We start from the raw sequence: 26155 nt of genomic DNA on the forward strand, positions 1-26155 counted from the left end.
TTGGATTTTTCCAGAGTTTCCCCAGTGGATTCTCCTTTGGGTAGAGACTAGCCAAAGTTCTAAAGGACAAAACCTAAAGCTCAAACCTACCTTCAATCCTTGCCAGGGCAGGCTGCCTCGGAGGAAATACATGAACATATGGCCAAGGGCTTCCAAGTCATCTCGACGACTTTGCTCTAAAAGAGAAGAGATGACAAATTATTGCTGCAGAAGCAGAAATGGCTCTGAGATCTCAGCAGCAGCCACACCTGTATCTGTGATAGAGGTACCACAGGGACGTTCACTCACTGTCTGCAGCTCAGATCTTGTGCAAAACCAGAAGCTGTTTCAGAAAGCCAGAAAATGTGTAAAATCAGCCAGAAGCCATGAGATAACATAGGAACTGCTAAATACACATCCCAACCTGAGGTAGAACAGAGGAATGAAGCAGTGCCCCAATTCTTCTCTGACTTGCCAGTGTCACTGGTGCCATTGTGGTGTGGGATCATTTCCTCTGGACTAAATGGGAACGGGATACTCACAATCAGCTGCAGGGATCTACCCTTGCACAGTGCCAGTCCTTTCCCAATTGCCTCTGCTGCTCATCAGAGCAGATCAAAAATAGCTCCTTCCAGTGCCATGGAACACTTGCTGCTGCTGCCATGTTGATGTTATAATTATAAATGAAGGGGGGGGGAAAGGGGCAGGGAGCCAAAGGAAAAAGTATCCAAAAACAAGCTGCCAAAATGTATCCAAAACCCCAGGGAGGGCAGAAGAGAACAATAAATCTAGAGGCAACACTGGGCTGGGCTGAGCTGCATTCTTGGGTTCACTGAGCTCGAGGACTCATTTGGTGCAACCTCCCCTTCTCTGAACCCCACCTGCCCCAAACAACCTGCTCCAGGACCCAGAGCAGATCCAGCACATGACACTGTGGCCACTTAGTCTGCAGGAGATGCTGGGAGTGGGAATACTCAGGAGAAGGGAACTGAAGTGACAGTTCCTGCAGTTACCCTGATAAAAAGAGGAAAAAAAGAAGATGCCCTGGGTAATTTAGTGCAGTGATGCAGATGGACTTCCAGGAAGACGGTTGAGTGCACTTGTCTCTCAGAAGAATTGCAGTCAGACTCTTGAGTGTGAAATGTGAAAGGACTGATTCTACCTGGGCTGGTCTGACCAGTGAAGCGTCAGCTCCTCACAACCCCTCTGGGCAGGGACAGCCCCCTCAAATACACCCCCAGAACTGATTTGGACCCTTTCTCTGCAAGAGCCACAGTGCAAGATGAAATCCTGTGGGAAATGGGTCCTAAGGAAGGCACAGGGTGCACTTCAAACACAAACACATCTTCTCTCCACATTGCCTGCACCAGCAGCTTCCCAGGCTGCTCCCACTGCACCCTCCCATTCCTCCATCCCTGCCTGACTCTTCACTTTCCAAAATTAGAAGCTAGGCTCATCCCTCCTTACTCCCCAAAGAGAGTGAGCTCTCCAAGTGGGAGCCAACATGCTAGGAGGCCTCCTAGAGAATATTCCATTATCTCACTGCTTGTATGAATTTATGAGAATATAAACATTTAATAAGGGTTTTTTTTCTGCCTTTCAGCCACAAAAATGTAATCTTTGGTAGGAAAGAAAGCAGCGAGGAGAGGAGATGAAAGCCAGGTTTAAAGTTATTTAAATCATTCATTTTCTCCAACAAATTACTAGGTCAGGAAACATCCAACTCTAAACACCTGGAACTGGAAGACACTGGGACAATGCTGTGCTATAGAAACCTATTTGTCTGTCATCCAGTGCAGCAATCACCGCCTGCCTGCTTGTCTTTTATCAGTGCAGGGCTGCTCCCAGTTATTTAGTTCCTAATAAAAACTGTAATTATGAGGCTTCCAACATTTCAGCTGGCTCGATTCCTCAAAAGAGGGGAGGAAAAAAAAGCCACACAACTGTAAACGGCATTGGGAGGTTCACAAATAGCTTCAAGGGCGCAAGAGAGCTGTGCCAAGATTGCTATGGGAGGTCTACAGGATTCAAATGGCAAGCTGTATTGTGTCCAGGAAAGGGACTGGAGCTGGAGAAGGAGCACCAGGAGCAGCTGAAGGTGCTGGGGAGGCTCAGCCTGGAGAAAAGGAGGCACAGGAGGGACCTTCTGGCTCTGCACAACTCCCTGACGGGAGGGGGCAACCGAGGAAGGGTTGGGCTCTGCTCCCAGGGGACAAAGGACAGGACAAGAGGAAACAGCCTCAAGCAACACCAGTGAAGGTTTAGGTTGGGTATTAGAGAAAATAATTCACTGAAAGGGTTGTCAAGGAAGCTGAAAAGGCTGCCCAGGGCAGTGGTGGAGTCACCACACCTGGAAGTGTTCAAAAGATGTGTGAATGTGGCACTTGGGGAGATGGTTTAATGGTGAACACAGCAGTGCTGGTCAACTGTTGGACTCAATGACCTTGGAGAGCTTTCCCAGCCTAAAGCAGACTGTGTAAGCTCCCCCCAGGCAGACAAACCTTTGCCAAGGTGTGTGTTGATGGACATGTATCTCGCTGTCCCAGTGAGGCTCTTATGCTCCCTGTAGGGAATGTGTTTTTTGGTTTCCGGGTCGATGTACTCCTTGGCCAATCCAAAGTCTATGATGTGAATGACGTGCTCCTTCTTATTGCCCTGCCGGCCAATGAGGAAGTTCTCTGGCTTCACATCCCGGTAGATGAGGTTCTTGGAATGCACATACTCCATCCGAGAGATCTGCAAAACCACGAGGGAAACATTACTTGTGAGCAGAGCTGGAAGAGAAATTTGTCATCCCCTCCTTTCCAAGGCTATCATGCTGTGCTCCCGGCTTTATTCCCACGGAAATGGCAAAGGCTGTTTCTGAGGCGTTACCACTGGGATGCAGCTCTTGGCAGGATGCCACGGGGAGCTGCAGCAGCCTTTTTGTATTGATTTTAAACATACTAAACCGGTTACCAAGAGCTCTTCCCTTGCCCACTGCCTTCCCCTGTTGCTCTGTCTTACCACCTTCCTCCCTCGACCCATATGGTGTCTTAGACGTGCCAGATTCTTCATGGAGGGGGATTTTTGGGCAGGCAGAAGCTTTACGATCTTCAAAGCTGACTAAAATAATAATTAATCTCACTGCTGTCAACTAGGAATAGCTGGAATATTTTTCATCTTTTGACTAATGTTTTTCTGGAAGTTTGACTGAACAGGAAGGTGAAAGGGCAGGAACCCCATTTCTGAGGTGATGGAGTCCCTCTAACAACACACCTGATTCAGAAGTTCATCATTAAAATTGCTTTTGAAAGCAAACATTGCAGGTGATGCTTGAACAGGCTGCCAAGCAGTTCTCCTTTGGGTCCTGAACTTAGGAGATGATTCCAACTGGAAATAATTCCTAAATTAATTTCATTTATTACCTTTAATTGCCTTTTTATGTTTCAGATGAACACTCATGGACCCCCATTTATGGCTGTCCTGGCTGCAGCTGCCCTGCATGCCAGAGGGCACAGTGGCTTAAACAAGATGCTCCTTTGGAAAGGCTACTGGGATTGACCCAGATGTTTGTGGGCCAGCAATGCCCTGAAACCTCTGCAAAGCTCCAACTGCCAGTTTTGCACTAACGAGCCTCAATCCCCAGAGGTCAGTGTCACACCATTGGGAGGGACATCCAGGGCGAGCGCCACCAGCTGGTCACCCCCCACTGGGTGGATTCTGGTGGAAAAGCTCTGCAGGCTGGAGTCTCTGGGTCACAGAGCCAGGTCACTCTCCCCCAGCCAAGCAGCAGGGACCCCCTGTCAGCCTTTCCAACCCCCCTGCTCACTCTGTTGGGCTGGCAGACTCTGACTCCTCCTTCATTTCTCACTGAATCCAGACACATTCCCAGCTGGCAAACCGAGATCACTCTTTCTCTTTACAGATCATGGACCCACACCTGGTTTTAAAAATCCACATGCGTGTGATCCTCCATCACACTCCCAGGCCCTTACCATGCACCTTATTTTAAAGGAAAATCTGCTGCGTTTCCATGTCTCGGAAAGAAGTGGCAGGCAGGAGGGGGCAGCCCTCCTTATAAAACAAACAGCTGTACAGGGAGGGCAGCAGACAGGAAAAAATTGGCTGCAGGTGAATCAGGCTTAAAACCCAGAATTTGCTCAAAGACTCCTCAAAGAAGGGAACAGCACGTGCTGCCTGCCGCTCCCTCCCCTCGATGCAGTGATTGATTCCAATGTGCCGAGAAAATGGGTTTCACGGCTAACAGCCATTATTTCCAATCAATTACAGGCTGGTGCAGAGCAGAGCAGATGCTCTTCAGTCATTCTTCACACTTTGAATCACCTACAGGACACGGCAGCAGGTTGTGAGACAAAAAGCCACGTTGGGAGGCAATTCAAATGAAGATGCAACCCTTGAAAGTGGAACAAAGAGCTTCCTTGCCTCTCCGCACATAACAAGCTTCCAAGCGGAGCCTAACTGGCTCATTTCATTTGTTCCTGCTACCAGAGCAGCTCAGTTTTTGAAATCCCAACAGCAATTAGAGAACCTGAAAAGGGCCCATTTTTTTTCTCCTTTAAAAACTCTCGGCAAGTTGCAGCAGGCAGGACAACAACCTGGACAGCTGAGGTGTCAGATGAGCCAATATGCTCCAGCAGCACTCAAGGGTACTTATTTTCCTGCCTATTTTCCTCACACCTGCCTTTTCTGCTTCCAACACACACACACAGTTGCTGTGGGGTCTTTCATATTCCTTCTTTACTTCCACCTGCCAGGACGCCTCATGCTGGAGAGCTTTGCTCAGCCATGGCAGCTGAAAGACGCTCCCCCAGTCAAAAAGATGTTTCCTGGAGTAGCTTCCATGCTTTATTCACACTGACAAGACACTCTCTCTGCTCATGGCTGCTGTGATGTGGAGTGTCTGGACTGCATTTCCCTTCCAGACTGTGCCTGAGCACACAGAGCACACAGAAGCTCTGCCTGCACAACCTCAGCATCACACCCATCGCGTGGCTGAAGGAGAGGGGAAGTTCCCACTCCGGAAATTTGCTGGATGCAGAGGTGCAGTGCCTATTCCTTTGGGTTTGAACTACAGGCTCAAACACTCTGAATTCATTCTTTCAGGGGCAGAGAAACAGCTTGAGGAACTGGGAATAATTTGGAATTGCTCTAACACTGGAAAAACAGCAAGCACAGGAGCACTAGGGTAGATGGAAGACTGAATTACAGAGGGATTTCTATGGCCACGGCTGGCTGAGTCCATCCTTGGAGCCATAAATCTCCATTTCAGATGTCAGAGAAACCCTTAGGAGGGGGAAGAATCCCTTGGCACACAGCAGGACCCCTGGGCTGCGGTGGAGAAATGAGAGGATATTGTGACATTTAGCAGGTGCCAAAGGAACCCGTGCTTTCGTTTGCCTTCCTCCTGCCAAGGCAGCAAGTGTAACAAACCCTCTTCTCCCAGAAAGGTAACTCTTAACAGGCTGATCTTGACAGCAGTTCCATCTCTAGACCTCCCTGATAAATTTAAGGCCTTCTTCCACACATCATCTGCTTAAATATAGATTAGTTCAGCAGAGAATGAAATTAATCTTGTTCAGAGACAGTTTTGATGGTCACTGGTAGAAAAACATCTTGCCACAATTTGGTCCAGATCACATCCAGAGTATTTTTCCAGTGCCTGGTGGCACAACAGAGCTTGTTGTAAACTGTCAGTGAGCATCATACAGGCTGGACCTGGCCAAGAGTGAAAAACAGAAGCCTGAATTGAAGAACATTCTCCCATTATTTATGGGCTGTAGGGGCTGACATAGTGACCACATTTTAATTGCCAGACTTGGCTTTGTTCAGGAGCTTCATCCAGTGGATCTGATCTACTGGATGTCTTCAGCTGCATGTGGAGTATGGAGGAAGCAGTTTGAGTCTGAACAGTTCCCAAACAGGCTGTCTTTCTTCAAGACTCATTGTCATCCAGTGTCTCTCACCCTCAGCCAGGAGAGTCTTCCTGATGTAAAACTGTTTGAATTCTCCTGTAATCCCATGTGGCGATTCTTAAGAGACACTACCCTTGTTTTCCCTAGAGAAACTCCTCTTTCTTCTAACGTCTGTAAAGGATCCACCACCAGTCCTGTGATGCTGCAACCTGTCAAGCTCATTCAATCAGCCAAGCATAAATATGTATTAAAAAATATCTTTCCAGGATGTCTCTGGTTAAAAATTGACCACAGGACTGGATGCTCCTACAGACATGGGGATCATCTTAAGTATGAGAAGAAACATGAGGCTGCCCATGGTTAGAATTACAGCAGCTTAAGCAGACTCAGCTGGTCAGAAACAAGAACAAAATGTAATTCATGGATGTGAACCCAAGGAGTCTGAGAGTCCAGCTTTCCTTTCTGATGTGTCTCACACTGAAGTGTGACACAGTGACTGCAATCATTAAGTGTGGGACAAAGACAATTTCCCCATAAACCTTGTACTTGGAGCAAAGGGTTTTCATTCCATTTGAGCAGTAAGTGCCAGATCCTTTGGAAAACGTTCCTCCCAGGGCCAGGTGATGGGACACACCTGAGGATGCTGAATCTGTCTCCTTAAATGTGCACACTTCCAAGCTGGCAACACATGTAACCTCCCTGAGGAGGCTGAGAAGGCCCTACAAATCTCCCCACGGCCAAAGGAGCATCTGATCCTTTGGGAGAACATCAGCTCCTCCATTTCTGACTGCTTTTGCTGTCCCCTTGCATCAGTCTCAGCAGGTGTTTTCCAACTGGCACCAGTGCCCTGGTGAGCTGCAGCCTGGCCACAAGACAACAGGTGATGCCAGTGAAGAACATCCAAGCCCAGAGCTGAGCTGCAGCCCCAGGACTTGGCAAAAGGCAGCAGCCATGGCTGTCACAGTCCTGATTACCCCAGCAGTCCCTTGGGAATGAATTTACATCTTCCCTCCAAAGGTCACACAAGCCATATCTGAGGCTTTGCCAGCTGCTGCCACTTGAATTAATCAAAGTCAATACTATAAATTGGTTTTCCATTGATAAAGAAACACTCAAAACCAAGAGAACTTGACTGCTTTGCTGTGGGAGGCCTCAGTACCAGGCAGGTGCTGTTCAAAATTCTGCAGTTTTGACCTCAGTTTTCCATTTGAGATGCTGCTGTGTCAAACTTCAGTTTATCTGGAAAGGATTGTTTTCTTCATCTCTTACACCTCCTCTTCCCTACCATGCTTCTATCTGTGGAGCTTTTAATGTGAGTATACAATCCCAAGTCTGCTGTGGAGTATCTGGGTGATCCCAAGGTGTAGCTATCCAAGATCTGGATATCTGCAGATATTTAGATACTTGGGAATCTGCAAACCAGTCTGAAAAGCAAAAAGACTGACTTGTGGAAGTTTCTGCACCACATTTAGTATGTTCAGCTTTCACGTTCACTTTTAACACAGACCCAGATCTGTGCCTGGATCCCTTCCAGCTTGATTTCCTTTCCTTTTCAGGAGCATTAAAGGCTCAGTGATGTTGCCCATAGAACTATTATATTCCAAGTGTCAGTAACTTAAAATTCATTTGACTGACCAATTTTTGACCAAATCTGACCAAGGCAGAGCCCTCCAATGTTGGTATTATGGCTAAGGAGGGCTGAGCTCCCACTGCCCTGTGAGGTTTCAGTCTATGGGCAGCTCAGTAGCACCAAACCAGTAGAACTGGTAGGAGTGTGGGAGGGTGCTGTGCTCTGTGTGTCCCACGGAGTGGGTGAGAAATGAGATGTTCCTGGGATGTCCAAACAGAGGGAGGGGAGCTGGGGCAGGTACTGGGGCAGGGGCATGTAGGGAACGTGGGACGCAAGTCCAAAGGAATCCAGCTTCACTGGTTCTGCTGTGCAGGGAGCCAGTTTCTCATAAACATAATTTGACCTTCCCTTCACAGGCAGGAGTCCTTTTCACCTCTGAGAAGTTTTCTTTTATACGAAAGATGGAGAGGGACCTTGGACAAGGGACTGGAGGGACAGGACAAGGGGAAATTGCTTGCTGCTGCCAAAACACAGGGTTAGATGGGATATTGGGAAGAATGTGAGGGTGGTGAGGCCCTGGCACAGGTTTCCCAGAGAAGTTGTGGCTGCCCCATGCCTGGAAATGTTCAAGGCCGGGCTGGACACACTTAGACCACCCTGCTCTAGTGGAAGGTGTCTCTGCCCATGGCAGGGAGGGTGGGATTAGATCTTTAAAGGTTCCTTCCAACTCAAACCACCAGGTGATTCTGTGATGGAAGAAGATTCCCTCAGCCCTGAACCTTGCACTGTGCCCACCCCAGAATGGATGGACAGCCAAGGAGAGCCCAGGGCAGGGCCCTGCCCATCACTCACCAGCTGAATGGCAATCATTAACACCGTCTTCAGAGTGAACGTCCTGTCACAGAGGTCAAACAGATCTTCCAAGCTCGGTCCAAGCAGCTCCAATACCATGGCATTGTATTTTCCACATGGTCCAAAGTAATACACCTGGGGGAGCCCTTCAGCTGGAAGAACAGGAAAAGAACTGGAATCAGTCAATGGGACAAAGTTAATTCCCCTCCCCCTGCCTGCACACCTTTTGTTAGGCAGAGTTTTATTGTCACTTCTTGAGAATTCTCTCTGATGCTGCCCAGCAAGGAGATAAGCTCCAGCACAAAGTGTGACTGAACCAAAGGCCAAACCAGTGCAGGCTCTGCTCAGCTACACCCTTGGACAGACAAATGGATTTCACAGCAATTAACAAAAACATCTGAAAGCATTGAGCTTTGGCAGCTTAAAGGCTTGGATTTAGGGAACCAGACATGGAGTTCCCTGTGTTCCACTAAACTCCAGGCAGAGAACAGCCCCATATGTGGGCTGGCATTTGTTGGAGCAATTAGGAAGATGACAGTCCTTGGAGAAAATGAAGCATGGCTAAAAAAGGGCTGCTTTGTCACCAGAGATAACACCCAGCCCTTGTTTTTAAGCACAACCTTACACAAAGTTTACATTCAGTAAAAAGGAAAAAATCCCTTTCCTTTAAAATAGGGAAAAGTTTTAAATTTTGACCAATCACCATAAAAAATAGATGATCATGGTCATTAGCATATGTGCACACACACAACTATCAACATCAAACTGGTAGGAGCCAGAGCCCATCTTCCCACCCAACAGACTGCTCTGTGGGAGTGCAGTGTTGATACTCAGCTGGCAGGGGATTTTTGGGTGGATCAGCTTTCTGAAAGGGAAAAAACCAGCCTTATTGTTGGAAGACTCACAGAGCCGCACAGCACTCCTGGAATTACCTTTGACTCAAAAAGGAAACCACAGCAGCCCATAGAGGAGGAATTTAGTGCAGGCCCAACTGCTCATTTTGCTAATCAGCACCTGCACCAGAACTTGGCGTCCCAGTGTCAGCGCCAAGCTGGGGTACATGTTTAAATATCCATGTATTTCCAGTCTACACCTCATAAGCAGCTCCAGAACACAACAGAAAGGTTTTGTTTTGAAATATAGGGCTTTGTCTTATGTCAAAACAAAATATTTGAATGCCCAAAGACATGGTGTCCTGCTATTCAGCATAAAGGCTGAGCATGGGGAGCACTGCTATGTATGCAGCCTTTTTTCCCACAGAGATCCATAAATTACAGTGCATGGGACCTGAAAGCACCATGATTATTAATTTTATTGCATGTTTTAAACCAGTGGAGGCACGCACCTGGATTTGCATAAGTGATCAATGTGAGATACAGCAAAACACTCGACTAATTAGGTGCACAGTTTGGTGTTGGCTCTGTGAGGTGCTCAGGCAGTGAAACATTTCAGTCTGGAGCCTGTCAGCAACACAACCAGTGCATGTCCTACTCCAGATTTAGGGAAGCCCCCTTAATCCACCCCTAACTCTGCAACCTGCCAACAATGTAACAAATACAGCACTGAGATCACTAAAGCTTAAATATCCCAGAACTTGTGCTCCCAAGAACTGCTCCAAAATAACCCAGTTTGACAAAGATTACCCAAGGAGGGTTTTAATCTCATTAATTCACATGCTCATGGAATCTGTCATCAGGATGGATTAATGGGATATTACAGAGTATTGCAGGAATTCCCTGTCTAACCAGTGTTTTCTGTCCCATGGAAAACATTGACCCAACCTGGTTTTGAGAGGCTGCTGCTCCTAACAGAGCTCCATGCTTTAGGAAGCAGGAATAGCCATTAAATCCTCTAGGAAGACAGGATGGTTTGATGCAGAAGCAGTTCAGAAAGCCAAACAATGATGGGATATGATCCAGGCAGCTCCAAGATGCTTTCAAATATCCCCAAATCAACACAAATGGCAATTTAATGTCATCAGCTTAGTGCTGAAGGATGGAATAATTGCAACAGCTCTTGAAGTGACTCATGGTGAGCCACTGGGTTTTCAGTAAAGCCTGATGAGGACTTACCTACAAAGTCACCTCTAACACCAAGATCAGCATCTCTACTTTTTAGAGAATAATAACAGAGAATAAGAGCATATTTTATGCAAAGTTTAAACATGAGCCCATTATAGATTCTAGATACAGACAGACAATGAGTACCTCTACCACAGTTTCTACAAGTCTCAAATAGTGGAACTGAGGAAGGAATTAGGATTAGGACTCTGCTAAGTAAAGTATGCAGGAGAATAAAATTGCAGAAAGGCTCTTAAGGACGGTGAAGGATCCTGTTCCCAGACCAGTGGAAGATGAGAACATTTACAGCCTCACTCAGTGAGGAGCAAGCATTGCAATTAAAATGAATTTCCTACTGAGCATAATAACCAAGAAGACAGATTGCAGCAAGACCAAAAGGTGGGGATTTCACATAGGGAAGGAAGCAACACTACTTAGTGCTCTCTGGGATTCCAATTCCTTCAGCTTTACCTACTCAGAGCTTATAGCCAAGAGCTTGGAGGATCCTCTTCATCTTAAACCCTTAGGAAGGCTCTGCTTCCTGTGAGAGCTCTGACAAAGTGAGACCTTAGTGAAGAACATTAAAAAAGCATCCTAAATGTCAGAATACAGGAGACATCATTGGCTTCAGGCGTATTTTTAGGGAATGATTCTTCCCTGAGGGTTTTCCCTGACTGCCAGCTCTGCAGTCAAGGACCTCCCTCTTGCCTTTGCCAGGATAAAGCTGCTGTAACTCTGCTCTGAATTCCAGACCCAGGCTGCACCACTGTGTCCTGGATCAAAGGAGCATCCCTGATGAGCCCTGTGGAGCTCCCAGCCCAAGCCAAGGATCCTCAGTTCACTCAAACTCAACTCAACATTCACCAGCTTTTTGGGAAGAGGAAAAGCTCAAAAGATGAACTTGATGTACACATTAAAGGGTGTGCTGGCAGATACGACTGGATGAAACTTGAGATACAGGCAGCTCCAGAGCCATTCTGAACAGTAAAAATGGTCAGCCTAAGAAAATCTGCATAAAATTTGATTTTGTCACAGCCCATCTGCATAATTTATGACGTAGCTTGGCTTTATTTCAGCAAAAACTGTTGTGTCCTGGTGCTGAGTCCACTGCCACAGTGAACCACAGGAACTCCATAAATATCACCAGCAGATCCGTAAATACTTAAGGATGTTGCCAACGAAAGAGATTGATGGAGGAAAAAGGACTTTTTTTTTTCTGGGCAGTTGGAGTTGAGGTTTTTAATGGAGAGCAATCACATTGGGAGAGGAACGGAAAGGTCACACACAAAGCCACGGCGTCATGCTGTAGGTGAGCAGCTCTGAATTCAGAGACTGTGGGATGAAAAGCCACCAGCAGAGCAGAGTCTCATACTGAGGATTCAAAAGTACAATTCAACATTTGATGTACAAACCGTGATCTGTTTAATGCAATTAATGTATGAAATCACATCAGAACTAGGAATTTCTCCATGGTATCAAACAAGAGCAATACACTAAGGGAAGAAAATACAGGCATGATATGTGCAGGTTCTCTCCTTTGGAGGAAAACCAGTTTATTGTAGCAGAGACTGCTGCAAGCAGAAATTATCTCAATTTGCTTAACGGCTTTGGTCTCGCTGCTGAGTGATTTGGCTCAGCTACATGGAAAAGGCCCCACTCCACCCTCACTCTCACAGGAAGTTTATCACCCCAATAAACACAGACTGATTGCTGCACTGGAATCCACAGGCAAATTCTGCTATTTCAGCAGAGTGATGTCTTGGAAGAAATTCAAGCTGAGCACAGCGAAAACCTAGCAAAGCATTTTGTAGATTAAAGCATCACTGCTGGAATGAGAGCAAATGCAGACATCAAAGCCAAAAACTCAAGACTTTGATTCCCCCACACTCCTGAGACTGGTCTTAGCTTTCCGGGGATGCTGAACTCTCACTGCTCCTGGGCTGCCACCAAAAGGGACTTTCCCATCCTTCCTCATGCTCTGTGGCTGTTGGATCAACCCAAAAAACACTTGGCTTGAACTTGAACACAAGAATGGGAACAGTAATGAAGAGCAGGATCACTGCTCTTCCAGAGAGTTTTATCTGAGCTGGATTAACACCTGCAACAACACCTTTCAGAAACTTCCATCCATGATCAAGTGTCCTGGATGATTCCAGTAATGTTATCTTGCTGCCCTGTGTTTTTACAGCATGACTAATGGCCACAAAACCCTCAGACATCCAACATACTCCAAAAAACCGCATTAGTTCAGGCACACAGACATTCCAAAGCCATTTCCAGGACTGGTTATAAAATGCAATGGGTAGAGATGCCAATCTAAGGTTATGCCCCAGGGAAATCCGAGTTTGCAGCACCTGCTCTGCATGGAAGGCACAGGAAGCAGAACCCACCTGCTCTGGAAGAGCACCTGGGCTGAGGCTCTGTGCGAGCATCATGAGAGGCTACCAATAAACCTCATCAACAGCAAGTGAAATACACCCAAGGAGGAACAAGGGAGCAAGTGCAGGAAGCTGCACGTAGTATCTACATCAATGGAAGGAGAAGTGCCACATCCCCATACAGGAAATCATCAGGAAACATCCAGAGCTTGTGATCAATATCAGTAGTTTCTGACCCACCCATGGTTTTTGCTCCCACGGGGAGTTGTTTTCCACTGCCCTTCCATGAGGTGTAGCCAAATAGAGAAGCTGACATCTTCAATTTCAAGAATTAAAGAAGAATTCAGATCCTCTCTTCATGAATGTTTTGACACTGAGCTCTATTGCAGAGGGGAGACACTCCTGAAGAACCCCAAATTCCAAACCCAAAGACAGAGGGAGGGGGGAGCAACCCAAGGCCCAGCAAAGGGCTGATGCTTGATGCAAATCCACGCTCTGTGTGGGCAGCAAGAATTCTTTCTGACTGAAAGAGATGCAGACACACACCAGAAGCATCAGTGCACACAAAGTTCTGTGTGGTTTTCAAGAGGCTCTGATGAATGGGCCGTAGATTATCACCAAATTCGCATTCAGAGCAGAAAGTTTATTTTTACAAAAATTTTTCACAGAACACAAAATTACACGATGAACACCATAAATAGCAACTGTGAGAGGGCTGCATATCTATAGCTAAAATTAAACACGTTCCAAACAAATTAAACAAATTGCTTTAGAGTAGTCAACCCATTTAAGCTGATTACACTAATGAGGATCTACCCTTCTCTTAATTTTCAAATCGGAATAAAATCCTGGCTGAAAGAGAAGATTTGTGATCAACATCCACTCGACCAAGATCTCAGCTTTTAACCTCTTCAAACATGTAAATCTACCTGAGCACGTCAGTTAACAGGTTATTTCTGTGAGCTGGAAGTAAAAAGACTCATCCCGCCCTTCAGATTTTGGAATAGTCTGCTTCAAAAACAGAAAGATGAGAGAAAAGTTGAGATTGGGCTTGTTACTGGGAATAACCTTGTCCTAAGGGTCTTTTATATATTTGATTGGATGCCTTTCAGAGATATCTTCCTTCAAAGTACAGCTGCAAAAGCTTTGTAATACAGTCCTTCACCTTCAATCTTACCTGGAGGAGCTTAGGGAAGGACAGAGATTTTGGGTGATTGAGAGTGTTTTCTCTTGTTTGAGAAAAAGCAGTTGAGATGTGAAAGAAAACAAGCAGAAAATGTAGTTTGTGACTCCAACACCAGCTCACTTGCAGGTGGAAAAAGAGGTGGTGGAAACCGTCTGCCACAATCTCACCAACCACTCCTAGGCTTCACAAACCTTGAGCTGGCGTAAGATTAGGGAAAGAACCTAAAAATAGTGATCTGATGTCACATCCATGGAGCTGGAGGAGCCAGAGGACAGCTGGCACTGTGGCAGCTCCGATGGGGATCCACAGAGATGACACCATGCTGTGAGTGCTTTCAGCCTGTGAAGCTCCTGAATAGTTTCCTTCCTCTCTTGAGCTCTGATACTGTGGTTTGGGAGCCCACAATTTACCTTTAGTTCTTTCTCACTCATTTGAACAGGGTGAAGAGCAGCCAGACCTGTCCAGGGCTCCTCACACATCTCCTGTCCCTGAACATCCTCCTGCTCTGTTTGCTCCAACTGCTGCCAGATACTTGGCTCTCTGCTGCCAGTTTTTCACAGCACCTTTCCCTGCTTTGTCTGGGCAATAAATCATTTCCTCTAGCAAATGCTGAATGCTCTTGCACTACTGCCTAGCAGGAATTTCTGCAGCACAACTTTCTGCTTTAGCCCACTGGTGGGTGAGGAGGAGAGGGAGAGCAAGGCCCTACTCCTGGCCTTGGATATAGAAAAGGTGCAGCTCAAACACTCCCTGAACCCAAGATGAAATCACTCGAAGGAGAACAACAGAAGCTGGAAGTGACCTCAAAGCTGCCATGGGCAGGGACACCTTCCAGTAGACCAGGTTGCTCCAAGACCCATCCAACCTGGCCTTGAACACTTCCAGGGATGGGAAAGCCACAGGGAGGTATTGGATCAACACCTCCTCCCCTGATGATGGCAGAGAAAGCTGAGCTTTCCAGGGGAAGAGACGACACCAGGCACGTAATGGTGCAACAGCTGTCTATGAGCTGTGAGGAGACAGAGCTGCTGTCATCTCCAAAGAGTTCCATGTGCACTCCAAGACTCCACCATCACTCCAGCCTATCTCAGGATATGCAGGATGTATTTAATCTCTGCTGTGTTTTGTTTAATTTTGGTAGTAATTGAATCTACAAAAAGGAAAAGTACAGGAAAAGGAACAGCAGAAAAACAGACCAGGGAAGGACAGAAGGAAGAACATATTTGTTCTTGCTGCTGGTGCAAATCCAAACAACTTGATTTTTACTTCAACTGCAGAAAAACAAATCTCAGGATCCCTGTGTTATTAGAACAGGGTGGCATTTCATCTTCCTTGAGTGGTACGAGGTGGTTTCCTGACATCATGGCTTCACTTTATTAAACAACTCCTCACATCCACAAAGCAAGAAGCACTTGAAGAGGGGGTACCAAGGAGACACTCATATTTGTATTCATAATGATAAAAAAAATATTGGGAAGAGAATCAGCCCTATCTGAAAAGGTCAAATGCAGGAAAACTTTAAAAATCTGGGAAATTTACCCAGAAACACCCATTCACAGGCAGTTTTTTAGCTCTAACAGCTAAATTAGTCAAGTGAAATTTTTTCAAAAGTCAAGTGAAATTCTCGGCAAACATGGAAGAATAAAGCAGAGCACAATAAATCACTTTTTTGGCAAGTTTCAAAGGACTGAATTCACATTTCTAGGGCTCGGGGGAAACTACTGTATTCAAATCTCCACGTTACTGTTTTTATACTGGATTTTATATCCAACACAATGTCTTGCTCCAGTGATGATGACACTGGAACATAGAAAAACACCTTAAGAGAAGGATAAAACCAGTAGATAATTTTAGAAGAGTTACTTCAAACCACCCAAGAAAGTTCTAGCTTAAGTTCTGTCCTTATTATCTTTTCCCACACACCTGCAATACAAGGAAAAAGATGAAAGAAAACCATTGGAACAGCAGCCCAGGGCAGTGGTGGAGCCACTCAGTAACATTCCTGGAGGGATTTAATAGCCATGTGGATGTGGCACTTGGGGACAGGGGTCCATGGTGGCCTTGTCAGCACTGAGGTATGGCTGGACTTGATGGTTTGAGAGGGCTTCTTTTCCAACCTAAACTATTCTTTGTTCTGCTCCACTGCAGCTCACAGAGCCATGTGAGCTCTGCCAGAGCACATCTGTGTGGCCAACTAGGTTCTGCTGCTTTAGAACAACCACAAAAATCCAACCAAAAAGAAGGAAAAAAACCAACAAAGAAACAAGTTTCCTTCCCTCCCTACCCCACTCCCCCCCCCCCCCAAAAAAAAAAAAAAAAAAAGAAAAAAGAAAAAAAGAAGAAAAAAAAAAAACTCCAAGGAGAAATTGGAAATTGCTCCTGATAAGGTTTCCTTTGATGTGCAATTCCTCAGCCCTACTTGCTGAGAGGGAATTATTAAATGGCAGGTTTGGGCCGTTTCATTTGTCCCAGGTAACAGAGACGTTGAGAAGAAATCATGGGGCCTTTGGTAATTTTCTTTCCTTTTTAGAACAAGTTCATAGAATCATGGAATATCCTGTGCTGGAAGGGCCTTACAAGGACCAACAAGTCCAACTTCTGCCCCTGCACAGGACACCTCAACAATCCCACCCTGTGCCTGAGAGCATTGTCCAAACACCTGAGCTGTGCAGCCCTGGGACTGTGACCATTCCCTGGGGAGCCTGTTCAGTGCCCCACTACCCTTTGGGGGAAGAACCTTTTCCCAATATCCAACCTAAACCTTCCTAATACAGCTCCAAATATTCCCTCAGGTATTTCTGGTCACAGGGAGCAGAGATCAGAACTGACCCTCAGCTGCCCATCAGGAACATGTTACGCACATGAAGTGATGTGTGTTAATGACATTACAAGTATAATCTTAAGAAAAGTCAACAAGAACTCTTGATTGCTCAGCAGCACCCAAATTTAACTCCAGAAGCAGTGCCAGGGAAGAGGCTACTTCTGGGCAGATGAAAAATGCCACAAAAGCAGCAAAACCAAATTGCCTGTGCTGAACTGCTCCTCTGCTGCCCAGAGAACCATTTTGGTTTGATCACACCAAGTCCAGGATGGCCCTTGCTCTTCCTCAGCTCACCTCCATAGGATGTTGGCTGGAGGCAGAGCTTTTCCCTGCTTCTTCCCCAGCTGCACACTGGGGTGACACAACCACGATGCCAATGCAGGGAGGGTCTGACAGCCTGAGCTGCAGCCACAGCACTGAGCAGTGGCCAGTCAGTCTCACCAGGATGGCAAAAACTGGCATATAACAGGCAGGATTTGTCATGGATCCAACAGCATTTTTAACTGGCATGGCAGATCAGTGGGTCAGATCCAGCTGGATAAAGCAGACAGTGGTATCAGACACACAGCTTTGGGTGCTCAGGAGGAAGATGAAGGCCAGATTCCCACCAGACTGTGGTGGGACAATCCAGTGCCATTTCTGGCAGCACAGCCCAATGTGTCAACCCAGAGCTGTGCTGGGATCTGCCTGCAAAGCTGTGGGTGCAACTCAGGCCCCAGAACTCATACTGGTCCCACTGGGAGGGTGGATTTTTGCAGGTTTGCCCCTGCAGCAGCATCAAACTAGAAAGTGATGGATAAGAATCAAATGCACGTAAACTCCCCACAATGAGCCAAGAGATTGGCATCCATCCGTCCCATCACTACTGCAGGACTGGAGGGGAAAAGGGATTTTTCACATGAGTAGGAAAGTGTTACCCACACGGTCCTTCCAGCCTGAGGGTAAACCTCCCACTCCCTCTTATCACAGGAGAACCTGCTGCCAAACAGAAGTTCAGAGGCGCTAAATCAGATCCTACCTCCAGATATCATCTCTGTTTCACCTCAAGGGAGCCAAGTAGGAGCGGGTAGCAATGGAATTTTAAAAGGAAAATTGCCACTTTCAGACAGAAAAATTATTACAAAACTTCAGAACTCCAGCCTGACCTATCATAGACTCAGGCAGAGCTGGTGGCTTATCTTTTAGCAATGAGAGGAGGTTTTTCAATAGCAAGCAGGGCATAGCTCCAAAACACAAATTCCAAACCCACTGGAGAGCCTATCTGGGAGGTGAGCAGCCCTCCATAACAGGACTTCCCTGGCACAGCTCAGTGTTTCACCTTAGAAATCTCCAGTGTGTGTAGGATGCCTCTACTGCATTGGAAGAGATCCCACTAAATCTGGCACCCACCTTCCAAAGGGGAAAGAGCTTTCTTTGTATCAAGGCACTGCTCAACACCTGAAACAGCAGCCCCCCCTGAAAACTAATTTTATAGCTTTAGATCTCAATTAGTTTCCAAGTGCAGCATCCTCATGGCTAGAAGAATGTTCATAGAAGGGATAGGAAGGTGAGACAAGCAGAACAGCCAACCAACTCCTAACCCTGAGTAATTATCCTGGCCCTCATTGCCAAACTGGGTTTTTCACTCAATGTAAATATCAATTCCAAGGTTTATCTTCAAACATCACGTATCACGTGGACTCCTCACCCCTGGAAGTTTTCAAGTCCAGGTTGGACAGGGCTTGGAGCAGCCTGGGGTAGTGGAAGCTGTCCCTGCCCATGGCAGGGAATGGAATGAGATGAGCATTAAGGTCCCTCCCAACCCAGAACAGTCTGTGGTTCTGTGGTCTTCACCTCCCCACTCTGATGGCTGAGGCACTCCAGTTTCCAAGCACAGCCTGGGCGGACAGCCAGCAAGACATATTTCAGCTTGGAGTTTGCTAGAAGGTACCAGAAGCAGCACAGAGACCTTGATGATTAAATGTCTGTCCCTCTCCTTGAGCTGTGCTGGATCCTCAGAGCAGCAGCACATCCCACAACCCACAACCTGCTTTTAGTGGACATCAGTAACTGTGAGGAGAACCCAGGGAGGTACCTGGGATGACCTGGATGAGTCCAGCTGCCACAAGTTTATGGTCATGTCAGGCTTCAAGGAAAAGTGTCTCCAGGAAAGGCATTTTCCAGCTTCCCAGCATCCTGCTGCTCCCCTTCAGGTGCTACCTGGAGTTGCTGGCATTTGATTTGTGATTACTGCCACAAATACCGGAAGAGTACGAGATGCATGAAGACTTTTCTGAATATAAAAAGGAAACTGCCTTAATCTCATATTCAAATATTAATGGCCTTGCTTTAAAAGCATCTGATAACTTTCAATTGACAAAACCTAAATTTAGCCCAAGGAAGTCAAAACTTCTGATGCTGAGATGCTGAAATGTGCACATTCAGAAAGCCCTTCCTAACAAGGGAATGGCCATGTGAAAAAAAAAAGCCAAGCAGTTTTAAATAGTGAAACATAATTCTCTGGAGAGCAACAGCAAGCCAGCTCTGAAAGCAGCAGGGTCTAAATGAGCACTTTACAGTAATCCACTACATTTCATTCTTCAATTCAAAAGCTTGCAAGTCCAGGATCCCTCAAGTTCAAGCTCCTTGGACTACTCTGACTTTACAATGAAGCTGCTGATCACCATTCCTTAATATACAGCTCAGTGTGAGCATCTCCACTTTTTGCCTAAAAACCTATCTTCAGTAGAATAAAATTGCATCTCCATTGCTGAACATCTCCCACCTATGGCCAAGGGAACACTTCTGTGCAGGATTTGAGACGTTCCTTGCTGATAGAAAATTAACCCAACATCTTAAAGCCTTCAGATCTGTTGCTTGCAGGCATCTGAGGTAAAGAATGACTGACATGAGATGTGTCCCAAAGCTGCTTTCCTTGTAAAGAGATGTCAGTTTTGTATCACCTTGCACAGATGAGTCACTTATTAAATACTTATAGTCACTGAACACTGGCAATCTAAAATATTTCCAGTATTTCAAAGGAGGAGGCTGCAGTGCTCATCCAGAGCGTTGTAGTGTGACAGGTATGAACAAACCCTTCCATACAATAAGCAGGACACAAAATACCTCAGGTGACAGCCAGGTGTTGCTCCACACAAGTCCAAACTCACTTTGGGGTGCAGAAGGGCAATCCTTAGAAGTGTTCAAGACCAGACTGGAGAGAGATCTGAGCAAGCTGGTCTAGTGGAAGGTGTCCCTGCCCATATGGCCACAAGATGAGCTTTAAAGTCCCTCCCAATCCAAACCACTCTGTGATTTTATGATCATCCCCACCCAGCAGCTCCATCTCCCCCAAACCAGCCCCCTGCTGAGGGGTGACCTGGCCCAGCTCCTGGCCACAGCAATGTTTCCATCCAGGTGGCAAATATGAGTGAGAATTCTGAAGATTAAAGTGACTGTGGCCAGTGTTAATGGGTATGTTCACACTTCTTAATTAAACAAGGGTGGGGACCTCTTGCACTCACCCTCCCTCACATGGCCTCGAGTTACTCTCACTCCCTTGGAGAGGAGTGTTGTGCACAACGACCTCCCTGTAAAATCGTGTTGCTGGCAGCTCCACCAAGGTGACTTGTTTACATCCATCCTATAACAAGCTTTACCAAAATGACCCATAATTGGCATGTGAATGACAGCTTTGTGCAACTGGCATGGAAAGAATTTCTTCATAAAGCACAGCGATACATACAAAGTGTGTGTGGGTAAAGCAAGAGCAACAGAAAAAGGTGCTCAATGCAGGCAATCCCCACAGGAGAGCTCCATAGGCAGCATGGATAGCAGACAGCTCAGCCACACTGAGGAATATATATGCAAATATTGACTAGACTATGCAAAGGCTTGGTTATTTATACCACCTTCATTTCCCTCAGTCCTACCTCCTGACAAGTAAACAGACTGCTTTGCTCTGGCGAGTTGTGCAACACAGAGAGGTCCCAAAGTAAACACACAGACTCCATACTTCATTAGAGGTGAACTTGTTTACAGAGCAGGAATTAAAACAAAACCACAGAATCCGTCAATATTCTATATGTACTGACATACCCCTCCCTGACTCAGAACATTCTGCTCCTACACTGTGACTCATCCGCTGCGTGGGCTGGGGACAGCAGAGATCTTGGTTTCCTGGGATTCTCCAGCGTATCAGACTCCTCTTCTCCTCCCCACCACGCTGCTCATGACGTCCAACATCCACCTGCCAGTGTCACCTGCCCGTGCTGGGAACGGCCACTGGCTGTGGAGCCATGACACAGAGCTCAGCGCACAGCACACGTGTCTGAATGAATCACACGTGCCAAGGTGGGACTGTGAAGGGTGGGGGAAGGTGTGACTCATCTGCCAGCTGATATAAAAATAAACTACTACTGAATCAAAAATGCATGACTTCTGCACACGATGTGCACAGGCAGAAGCTGTCACTATGGGGAAACTTGAGCATTGGCTCCATGTAGCCAAAAGAAAGCCAGAAGCGCGCAGTGCTCCATTTTACCTTCCACAGGGGATGCTTACAGGGAAAGCATTACATATGGCCTCAACAGGGAGAGGGTGGTAATGTGGTAACAAATCCCAGAATGGTTTGGGTTGGAAGGGTCCCTAAAAGCCATTTCATTTCACTACCTGCCATGGGCAGGGACACCTTCCACTAGACCAGGTTGCTCCAATCTCCATCTAACCTGGTTTTGCACACTTCCAGGGATGGGACAACCTGTGCCAGGGCCTCATCACCCTCACAGGGAAGAATTCCTTCCCAATATCCCATCTATCCCTGCTCTCTGACAATGGGAAGCCATTCTCCCTTGCCATGGCACTCCAGGCCCTTGTACCAAATCCTCTCCAGCTCTCCTGGAGCCCCTTCAGGCACTGGAAGGGGCTTTAAGGTCTCCCTGGAGCCTTCTCTCCTCCAGGTGAACACCCCCAGTTCTCCCAACCTGGCTCCAGAGCAGAGGGGTTCCTGCCCCTGAAATATTTCTGTACCTTCCTCTGGACTTCTTCCAGCAAGGTCCTGAATAGAAGACTGGATTCTTCTAATCTGGAATCAGCCTCAAAACAAAAAGACTATTCCTGTTATCCACAAGCAAACAGAGCCCACAGGACAGAGCCAGTGGAATCACTGAGACCCTGCTGTGCCACCAGCAGGACCCAGCTGCTGCAGGACTCCTGCAAACCACAGGAAGGGCAGCTGCTTTTACTCATCCCAAACGAAGCAGGAGGGGCCTGGGATGCTGCTGGGTGTGCAGGGCAGTTCAAGCAAAGCCAAAACTTTGTCCTTTGGTAACTGCCCAGGAAGTTGAACCATTCCAGGAGCCAGGAGCTGGGACTGTTTGACCATGGATAAATAACTCAGTTTATTCCACAAACTTCAAGTACAGGGGACAAATGACATGCTCAAGTGACCTATCCAATACCAGAAACATTTTGGAGACTTGAACTGCTTCTGGCAGCACTTGGAGATGCAGAAGCATCTGGTCCAGTTGGAGGGGCAGCTCCTCTTGTCCCCATGGTATGGAAGCAGCAGATTCAAGCAGCTGTACAAAGCATCAGAGCATGGAGAAGCCCAGGAGCTAAGGAACCAGCTTTGGAGAGGAAGAAACACCTGCTACAGCTAGTCCTCATGGAGGGTCATAGAGCAAGAGCCTTATCTTGGGGAATAACTATCACACTTGGACTGTGCTACTCATACTCATGCTCAGGGAGGTGCTGCCATCAGGACTGGCTGTGCCAGCACCAGTAAAACAAGATCCTGGGGATAGCTCAGGCCAGGACACTGGTGCAAGCTCATGTGGCTTTTAGGACAGACCCCAATCATTAAACAGTTCAGTACAACACTGGCATTAGAGGACTGATGAGAGCAATGTAACTAGTTTGCACAGAGATTATTAAAACTACTTCAATTATCTTGGTGAGCAAATGGATCATATCCCAGACTACCTAAAACCTAAATGAATTACATTTCCTAAAGGAAAGATGGCCTTTCCTGAGACACCCTATGGACTGACCATCAGGTCCCTGACTCTGTGCCCGCGCTTTGCTCTTTTGTTTTGCTGCTCACATGAAGGTAAAGAGCTCAGACACTATTTTAGGTTATTAAATATTTAATTCCACAGTGAGAAACAAGCAGCTAGCAGATGGTCACTGTGCAGCAGGGCCTTGCTTGACTTCTGCAGGGAGAAAAGTTCAAGGAAGAATCATGCAAATCTGTTTCTATGCACAACAGTTAGAGGAAGGGAATTACAGGGGAACTATTAGTTTCCCTAAAACAAGGAGGCACTAAAACATCAGAGACAGCATCAAATATCCAAAGCAGCACATCACAGACATCTGTTAGCTGGTTACTCCTGACTCAGGACTTTCTCTGAATCTACTGGATCCATCCACCAGTACTGAGCTGTTCTGAGAAGCACCAAGAAGAGCCACATTCCTATAGTTTATATCCCTTTGACAAACTTCTCTCTGCTCCATCACTTAATCTAGTGTGAAGCATCTTAAGATGTCTGAGACACATGAAATCCAGTCTGCTCCTTTGCTAATCCAAGCTGACTAGGGATCCTCATCTGAGCCATGTGGCAGGCAGAGAAACTGGTGCTGCTGGGAAGGAACAGATGCAACTTTGGTGCCTGTCAGAAAGTCTTGGAACATCAAAACTGATGGAGCACGTGGCACAGAGTCACTGCTAAAGGAAGAGGCAGTTATCACATCCTCTGTTCATGTGGAAACATCTCACATGAAAGCTCATCTCAGGATTTAGCTTCTGAATTACTGGGCTGTTTGCTGCTCTGTCCAACTGCATCAAGGGAAATGCAAAACTTGACTGAATAGCTTAGAAAAAGGAAAAAAAGGCTATTTTCACTAGTTTTTGATGATGTCAAGTGAAGCAGGCAATTGATAGCCACACACATCCTTCAGGCGTTGGCCAAGTAAGTCAGTCCCTTTCAGCCTTAGTTTTCCTCTGACTACTACCCAAGAGTAATGCATTTAAAAATGTTTATTCTGAACATCCAAGAAGGAAAACACCATTTAAACTCTTCCTATTAGAAAAAAAACCCCAGTTTTTCTCCCAAAGCTGTAGGTGATGACAATTTTGACATCTCAGAGCTCACTGGGCCCATGTGGCTGCACAGGCAGTTGAATGGTGCTGCTGAGCTGCCAAGGGGACGAGGTGGCTCCCATGGTGTCACAGCCAGGCTCCCTCTGCTCTCCCTCCTTCAGCTAAAGGTGGGAGCTGCAGCCAGCCACGTCATTTGGCAGGATTAATTGGCTAATTTATTGAGCAGAATGTCACATGCGACACTACTGTTGTTTTCTCTGAGTCATGCATACCATGTGTTCGGACACTTCTAGTCTCAGTTTGGCAAGTGTACCACAAGTCACCAGACATCCCTATTGGAAGTTCAAGCCTGGCTGTTTGAGCAGTTCCAGAGCAAAGACCATTATGGGGAGCCTGGCACCAGCAACATCACTGAGAACAGACCCCTCTGTTTCCCCAATGTCAGCACTTATTTTTCCAGCCCTAATCCCTGGTGCAGGCACCAAATCAAGCCTCCCTGCTCCTGGCAACCTGACTCCACCAAAAGTTGTTTTGTTCAGATTCCAGGTTTCATGGTGAGACCAGAATTGTAGTTCACATCCTCCACTCAAGTCCTGGCTGATTTCCAGCTGTTTAGCAGAACTTCAGCACAAGAGCTTCTCAAGGCATCCAACAGCTCATCAGAGCTGCATGTGTGACACCCATGGGACCACACAGAGAGAGAAACAGAGTCAGGTTGTTCAGGAGGCTTCCCAACAGCCCCTTGACAAATCCTCCAAGACAGTAGATTAAAGACTAGGAAGGAATTCCTCCCTGTGGGAGTGGTGAGGCACAGGCTGCCCAGAACAGCTGTGGGTGCCCCACCCCTGGCAGTGTCCAAGGCCAGGTTGGATGGGGCTTGGAGCAACCTGGGATAGTGGAAGGTGTCCCTGCCCATGGCAGGGGGTGAAATGAAATGGGCTTTAAGGTCCTTTCCACCCTAAACCATTCCGTGACCCCATTAATGCTCTGAGTGCGTAAGCATGATAGGATGGAAAGCTTAAACAAATACTTAATCTGACCAAAATAAAGCTATTCCTTCAAATTTTCATCAGTTTTATAATTCCTTAATTAACATCTTTGGAGAGTGGAAGGAAGCCAAGTGGTTCAGAAAAAGCAGACTGGGATTCATTCATGTGTCACAAGACATGTGGGCTGGGGTATCCCAGAAATCACAAGCACCAACAGAACTCCACAGGAACTTCAACTGAGTATTTTGGTCATATATTATTACCAAAGTATTTTTGGATGCCCATCAGACATCCTCTGCAAGTGGAAGCTGGGGCCATTCAGGGAAAACAGGGAAAATAAAATCAAAAGTATAAAAAAACTACAGTAATGTAAGAAACTTGTCAAAATCCAAAGTCAATATATGATCAAGGCACAGAAGGAGCAGAGAATATTGTTGCTTCACAGAGACCTCCTTGAGCAGTGGAACACCCTGCTTGAGGCTGTGGAAATCCTTGGCACAGGAAACAGAACATGCTAAAAGGCTCTTCAGGCTTGAAAAACAACCATAAATTCAGGGAAGAAAAATCCACATACTATTAGACACAACTCAAGCTCTGTATCAGGGAAATCAGATACTGTCAGAAAAAAATGTATAAAAAAATTCCACCTTTGGCTGATCCTGCTCTGTTTTTCTCCTGTTTGCTGTAGACTGTGGTTGCACAGAGGAACTGTGGGGCTTGTGGACGCTCTTATGATTTAACAAGTAAAAATGAAAACTATTTCCTAGGTTTAAAGACTTTAGGTCACCTACTTAAGGGATGTTGTTCTATACACAAATAACTTCCCATCCATTGACAAGTCCTATGTTTTACAAACACACTTACAATGCTATCTCCATATCAGCAAATCCTCACAAACTCAAGGTTTTAGGTCCACACAATTACCCAATATCATCATTATGAACCCATTCTCACCAAATAGCTTCCAAAATTCATGTGAGGCTAAAAGGAATTGGCTCAGATCCCTTAGTTCAAGTCAGAGTTACACAACAAATACTATGGTGGTATTTGATTTAATAAAGAAATCCCTTTATTAGAGAAATTTAATAAAACTTTTGATAAGCTTAAGGTAGGTTTACTCACCTGCACTTCCAAGTTGTTTATAAAATCTGTATTCTAAATGAAGCTGTGGTGCCCGGGATTTAATTGGTTCCTAGAACAGAAATAAATAAATTGGTTAAAATCAGTTTGACTAAAAGAAGTTCTGTCCTATACTTGAAGATTTGTGCATAATTGAAACATCCAAGATTGAAAGTCTAACAACAGACGTCACCATTACATGTCATTT

General features: G+C 46.2%; 1 protein-coding gene across 1 annotated transcript in view; it reads right to left on the reverse strand.

Moving 5' to 3' along the window:
- CSNK1G1 (casein kinase 1 gamma 1) overlaps window positions 1-26155 on the reverse strand; it is a 102989-nt gene that overhangs the window by 22558 nt on the left and 54276 nt on the right. The window contains exons 5-8 of the mRNA XM_083870790.1: window positions 25951-26020; window positions 8317-8468; window positions 2481-2715; window positions 91-176 (exon numbers count right to left, since the gene is read on the reverse strand). Of these exons, the coding sequence (XP_083726916.1) occupies window positions 91-176; window positions 2481-2715; window positions 8317-8468; window positions 25951-26020 (543 nt within the window). The remainder of the gene's footprint in view (window positions 1-90; window positions 177-2480; window positions 2716-8316; window positions 8469-25950; window positions 26021-26155) is intronic.

This window comes from Zosterops lateralis, assembly GCF_965231275.1.
Source record: "Zosterops lateralis genome assembly, chromosome: 13".
Lineage (NCBI taxonomy): Eukaryota > Metazoa > Chordata > Aves > Passeriformes > Zosteropidae > Zosterops > Zosterops lateralis.